The sequence below is a fragment of the Vicia villosa genome, linkage group LG6 (genome assembly GCF_029867415.1).
Source record: "Vicia villosa cultivar HV-30 ecotype Madison, WI linkage group LG6, Vvil1.0, whole genome shotgun sequence".
Classification (NCBI taxonomy): Eukaryota; Viridiplantae; Streptophyta; class Magnoliopsida; order Fabales; family Fabaceae; genus Vicia; species Vicia villosa.
This window is the reverse complement of record NC_081185.1, coordinates 1,319,354-1,326,565: the sequence shown is the minus strand read 5'-3', so window position 1 is coordinate 1,326,565 and position 7,212 is coordinate 1,319,354. Positions and strand designations below refer to the sequence as shown.

The 7,212-nt window shown below is 30.9% G+C and overlaps 1 protein-coding gene across 1 annotated transcript; it reads left to right on the top strand.

Moving 5' to 3' along the window:
* Positions 1 to 531: 531 nt before the first annotated feature.
* Positions 532 to 3,261, top strand: LOC131611110 (protein TWIN SISTER of FT-like). Its single transcript, XM_058883226.1, has 4 exons — positions 532 to 737; positions 960 to 1,021; positions 2,801 to 2,841; positions 2,925 to 3,261. The coding sequence occupies exons 1-4, from the start codon at positions 534 to 536 to the stop codon at positions 3,152 to 3,154; spliced, it is 537 nt and encodes a 178-aa protein (XP_058739209.1). The 5' UTR covers positions 532 to 533; the 3' UTR covers positions 3,155 to 3,261.
* Positions 3,262 to 7,212: the final 3,951 nt, after the last annotated feature.

Genomic DNA, 7,212 nt, shown 5'->3' with positions numbered 1-7,212 from the left:
ATAATAATGATTGATTATGGTTGAAACAAATGAAATAACAAAAATAAATAAGTTGAAGTAAACTAATAAATAGTATTAAAAAATAAGTATCATTAATTAATAAATTAATACAACCTGTCATATTAATACTAAATAAGTATAACAATATATACACATGGTTCGGTTTGTTTCGCATCAATTTTAAAAAATTTATGTGAAATAGATCGGAATTTAGTAATTTTTATAAAGTGACATCCAAACACTTTCGATAATAATCGATTTTTTACAAATTTCAATTTTTTTGGATGAATTTGTAATTTTTATTTAAATCGGCTTCAATTTTCTAGAAGAGATGCTCGTGTTCTCACACATATCTTTTTATAATATATATAAAAAAAACTTATGAAGAAGATAATTAAAATAGAACAAAAGACATAAGAATCTATTGATGAAAGTGATCACCTCATGAAAAGGAAAGCCACGGCACATATAAAAGCATGAGCATAGTAAGAGGCTATGAGCAAAATTATCAAAGCATATATACATTATTAATCATGCGTATGAAATCATCAAATCCTCTTGTTGTTGGTAGTGTGATTGGAGATGTTTTGGATCCATTCATAAATTCAGTATCTCTAAGAGTTGTTTATGAAAATAACAAAGAAGTGATCAACAGTGGTGAACTCAAACCATCTCAAATAGTGAATCCACCAAGAGTTCAAGTTGGTGGAAATGACTTCAGGACTCTATACACTCTGGTTTGTATACATATTCTTTAATTAAGTATATTTATCATTGGGTTAATTTTGAGCTGATGTTTTGAGTGTTCTGTTAATACTCTTAGGTTTTGAGTAAGCATATTTATTTTTATATATTCATTTGCCATTAAAAGAAACCTTATAAGGGAATTACTGTTTTTTTTTTTTTTAGTTACTGTTTTTTTTTTATTCTAGGGTTTTTGATTTTGTTGTATTTTGCAGGTGATGGTGAACCCTGATGCACCTAGCCCTAGTGATCCTAATATGAGGGAATACCTTTATTGGTAAGTGGGAAACTACCCATATGGACATAATTTTTTTTTTAATTTTTTTTCTTTTAAAAAAAGTATTCGGTTTTATTACTAATTAATTTAAGGGTGCGTTAGGTTCAAGGATTTGAAAGAAATTCCCATGAATAAGTTACTCGGGAATAAAAATAAGGAAGTTCGATTCCATGATATTTTTAAGAAAATGTGTTTGATATATTATTTGATATTCCTAGGAAAATTAGTAGTTATATTTTTAATAAAAAAATCATGTGAAATTTGATGGGAATGAACATTCTCACCTTATATGGGAATAAAATCATTGAAATTATAGAAGTTATCGGAAGTTATTTTATTCCTTGAAACTTTTATGCCTAGAAATAAATTTTCTTCAAACTCTTAACAAACATGGGTATAACCATTTTCTAAAAATTATTCCTAGGAATTTAATTCTTAAACTTGAAACAACCACCCCCTAAAGAAACTAATCACACACTCCACTTGCGAGGTTCTCATCTAAAATCAGAGCAAAACTCTGTATAAAATGACCTAACATATAAATTGTTTGTATTTAACAAAATTCAAGTCTAAGATTAAGAGAGAAGCACATCCGGCCTCTTATTGGTCATACATATTATAGTTATAGATCCCTTAACTTCAAGAGTAATTCTATTAAGAATTATTTTAGTTTTAAATTTATTATAAATAATAAATTAATATATATAGGAAAGTTGTAAAATATACCATCACACCCGCGAAAAAAAAAAGTATTGAAATGAGCCTAAGAGGAAGTTTGGACGAGTAAATAGGAAATTTTAAGAAAATTAAACACTCAAATAATTTGAATTTTTCTAATGAACTTCTTCCAATTTTAAGTTTTGTTTTATAGATTAATAAAATTCTTTTTCATTCTTAAATTAAACAGGATTATTTTTATTAAATTTTAAAAATTTGAGGGAACAATTTCAAAATAGTGACAAATTTGAATATTTTAAAAAAATAAACTTAACAGCCAATTTGAAAATTTTGAAGATATATGGATCAAATTTATATTTTTTAAGGGTTGTGTTTTTGTAAGGGTTGCACCCCTAGTGCGAGCTTTTCAATCAATTGTTTATTAAAAAAAATTATATTTTTTAAGGAACAATGTTTATTGTTTTTGTAAATTTATAAATACTTTATACTTTTATATATTTATATAACCAATTTACAAAATAAACAAAAATATAAGTACCAATTTTTAAAAATCAAATAATAGAGAATAATGTTTAAATTTTTGGAAACATTCAAGAAGAAATCTTCATAAGTTGAAAGAATTAAAATGACCCATTTAAGATATAAATTGAATAGAGTTAGTTGAGAAAAATTATTTTTTTTATTTCTTATTTCATATTTAAAATCTCTAGATTTAGTTTTGATAAAATAGTTAATAAAATATATCTATTTTAAAAATGCTTCAAATAATAAAATTTGAACAACTGTCCAAAATTATTTATGCCACATTTGTAACATGGATTTACAACTAATATTAGTTTGTTTTAGATTTTTAAAAATTTAGAAATTTAAAATTTAATTCACTAAAACGAAAGCTCTAGGATTATTTATAACATGTACATCTTATCTCCAAAAGTTATTAAATTTAATTCACCAAAATAATAGCTCTAAAACAATTTTTGGATAGAAACTAAAAATTGTGTTTGGCTGAATTTAATTTCACTCTAACTTCTTTTTTTTCATTTGATTCTTAATTTTTTTATAAATATTCTTAATTTTTTTTTTCATTGGATTCTTAATTAGGATGGTAACCAATATTCCAGCCACTACAGGGACAGCATTTGGTATGTGCATAATTTTTAATTTTAAGAAAACTCCTTCAAATCTCAATTTCAACTTCAAAACTAATATAGTTTTGTAATTGTAGGGCAAGAGATAGTGAGCTATGAAAGTCCAAGACCATCATCAGGAATTCATCGTATAATATTTGTGTTGTTTCAACAACCTTGTAGACACACTATATTACCACCTGGTTGGAGACAGAATTTCATTACTAGAGATTTTGCAGAAGTTTATAATCTTGGATTACCTGTTGCTGCTCTCTATTTCAACTGTCAAAGAGAAAATGGTTCTGGTGGAAGGAGGATGATCACTTAATGCAATAATTGATAATAATCTAAACATATACATGTCCCATAATGATGATAGTAATACAAATAATAAATAATAGTAAAAGCAAAAAATAATAATAATAGAAATAATGATGTCCCATAAATACAGCTTAGATAGTAAGAAACTGTAGGGATATTGGAAAATCTAAGAAACTTTATATATATATTTTTTTTTTGATTTATCACCACCGGTTCGGGGGTCAGTTCTGGCATCAAATAGTTCCAGCCCCCTCCCGATCGCAGAAGTTCAGCGCCAATCACCACTGAACCAACTAACGATTGGTTAAGAAACTTTATATTTTGTTAGTACTTGGAGTGTTTAATTTTTGCCGTTATGCTCTTTAGAACAAGTGTATATTGAAAGCATTTAGTAATGTAATGATCTTTGAAGAATAAAACATTTGTTGCAGTACCGTAAATACAAGTGTTAATTTTATTGGGCAAAAAATTTTAATTGCAAAAAGAAATTAACTTAGGTATGTTTGACAGATTTTTATTTTATTCTAATTTATTATTTTTAAAAATGAGTTTTAGAATAAATAAATTGTGCAACTTGTGTTCTAACATCTCAATAATAAAATAGATGTTAGTCTAATTATTCCTTTTTAAAATAATTTATTTATTAAAAAATGATTTTTAAAACAGGTAAGTTGTGCAACTTGCGTTTTAACAACTCAAAAATCAAACAAATGTTTATTTGATCAATTCATTTTTAAAGTTTAATTTTTTATTTATTTATTGAAAAACAAGTTTTAGAACATTAGCTTGTACAACTTGTATAGGGATGGCAAAAAAAAAAACATGTACTCGTGAGTACCAGTAGGTAAAACCTATCACAAAAATGAGTTGGATAGTTTAATGGATATTTAGTTATCTGTTTTTTTACGAGCACGAATAAGAATTTGATGCATGGTATCCAAACCCGCGAATATCCGTATCGGTTAATAATTAACAAAATTATTTAAATATTAATTTTTAATATAAAACTATTATTATTATGTTAAATATGAATTTATTATTATTATTAGCGTTAAATATGTTATTGGTCCTCATAAATATAGTCATTTTCAATTTTAGTCTCTCAAAACTTTTTCTTCAAAGAGTGGTCCCTCTAAAATTTTTCATCCATATTTTTGGTCCCTCCTATTAATGTCTGTTAATAGAGCTGACGTGGCATTGATACGTGGTAATGTCAGCCTTGTAAAGATGCTGACATAAATGCTACGAGGAATTTTGTCTCATTTAATATTTTTTATATAAATTTTATTTATAGCGACAGATATTTCAGCGTTAACATGAACATCATACAAAAACTCTGAAACCGTAGTTAATCTGTAGCTAATTTGTAGGGATTAGCTACGGATTAGCAGTAGATTAGCTACAAATTAGCTACGATTTCTAGGTTTTTGTATGATGTTAATGTTAGCGACGGAATATCTGTCACTATAAATAAAATTTATAGAAAAAATATAAAATGGGGACAAAATGGCACTTGGCATCCAGGTCAGTATTTTTGCCACGTTGGCAACCACGTGCCAGTGTCACGTCAACTCTATTAACGAACGTTAGCAAGATAGTTCAAAAGTATAGATGGAAAATTTTAGATTGATCATTCTTTGAAAGAAAATTTTTGAGAGACTAAATATTAAATTGCTATATTTATAAGGACTAATAACATATTTAACCCTTATTATTATTATTATTATTAATACTATTATTATTATTATTATTTTGTTGAATTTAGTATAATTATTTGATAAAAGAAGCAATGAAATGAATGTGATTTATTTTTGTTATTATTATTATGTGTCAAATTTGAAACTATTTTGTTATCTTTAAATGGGATAAAAAATGTAATACCCAGTATTATATTGTCCGAATTATTATCATTGATATAATATGATATGATTAGTGAGACAAATATAATACACCTTTTATTAGTAGGCTTAATGTAACAATTAGACCAATTAGTAACTATGGGGGCATTATAGTACTTTCACCCTTAAATAGAATTAGGATGTGTTTGGTTACTTATTCCATTCCTTCTAAAAACCAGAATTTTGGGAGAATAGAGAGTAGATGAGGAAAACGTGGAAGAAGAGGAAGAGAAGAGAAGAGTCCCAATTTGGTCCAAGCTCCATTCTTGCATGCAACAGATTCTGTCCCAACTTTGCTTCTGTCAACATCTCCATCTTGCTTTCAGCTCTGTCATCATCTTCTTCATCTCTAAGGTGAGTCCTTAGATAGTAACTTGGGGTTTTGCATGTGGGGTTTCAATTGGGATTTTGGGAATGTGAGTGATATATGAATCAATACTGCTAAAACATGTTTAATCTGATGTAATCCTTACCTGCTGATGTTTCTAATTGTGTTTGTATATCATGATTTCGTTGGAACTGAGTTGGGAGTGTAGGGGATCATCTACAGGTTGTTTGGGACTGGTTTAGAGTTCCTAAAACGCAGAAAATTGATTCTGCTTCAGGGTAATCGGTTACTGGCATTTGGGTAACCGGTTACTCTGTGTAAATTTGCGTTTCTGGGCATTTTTCATGCCAGTAACCGGTTACTGGCTTCTGGGTAACCGGTTACCCTGGGCAAAAGTGCAAAAATCAGCAAACTTCGGAAATTCGTAACTTTCGGCTCGGGTATCGGAATTACGCAAACTTTATATCGTTGGAAAGCTAGCGACGTGTACTTTCTAATAAAATTGGTCCCCAAACCAGAATGTGTGATTTAATAATATTGGAACCCTACTTAGTGAACCTCGTCGGGCGAGATTTTACATTACTAATTCCCCCGAGAGCAGTTCTGTTCCGAATAGAGAACCGAATGCCTCCTTAGTCGTGTGAGACTTGTTTAATTATAATTGAACATGTTAATGATGTTAATGATCATGGATGTGTTGATTCTCAATATGCGGATCATTAATTAATGCATTATATTGATATGCTTTATGATGATCATATTATGTTTATCCGTCCGTTCGATTGACGTTCGGAGATGGTTGTTTGTTTGTGGCATGATGCCTTGTGTGATAATGATCATTAATTCCCGTTGTTTCGGTTAAACATTCGGGATTGATTGTATTGTGTGATTGACGCTTGTTATGCGTATGGTATGCTAGAATCGAAGTGGGCCACTACTAGGTGGTAAGGCACCATTGTGTATGGACTAGTTTCCAAAGATACCATTGCGATGTACATGCGGGGTCTTTTAGGGCGTTTCCGAAAGGCGTGATACATTGGCGTTCTTGGTATGATTTGCACACCTGAGCTATCATTGCGATGTACCTGCGGGGTCTTTCAGGGCGTTTCCCAAAGGCGTGATACATTGGCGTTCTTGGTATGATTTGCACACCTGAGCTATCATTGCGATGTACCTGCGGGGTCTTTCAGGGCGTTTCCCAAAGGCGTGATACATCGGCGTGCTTGGTATGGTGGAGTTGTGATGCCAATTAGGCGATATCACTTGGATAACTCACCTATAGTGGTGCCACGTAGGCTACACCACTATGCTCCTAACCGGATGGGCTTGTACAGTCAATTAGGCGTATTCGCACTTGTGGATACCATATTGCGTATGGATGATGATGAGGCCGTGACGCCGTGTAGGCAACGTCACCGTTATAACTCGTCACGGATGGAATGCCACATAGGATCTATCTGTTTCATCTAGCGATGGGTCTTGTGCGAGTCTTCTTGACGATAGGTACTTGGTTACTCACCGAGGGTGTGTGTGCAGCCTTGGTAGTTGGTTGTTACCGCTTCTGGATTCCCCGTACATGGGTATGGGTCTGCATACGTGTTTGTATACTATTTGTGTACTTGTGATATGATGACTCCTATGGTGGACGATTCATGTGTTTGCTCCGTACTTGTACCGGATGTGAGGAGAAACCCCGGATCAATGGTGGATTCGGTTCTGTTGATGCATGTACCCTGTAGAACCGAGAGGACCCATAGGATAGGAGGACTCACTGAGATTTAGTAATCTCACCCCAATCAACTTATATTTTTTCAGGTGCAGTTTAGTAGCGTTTGGTCA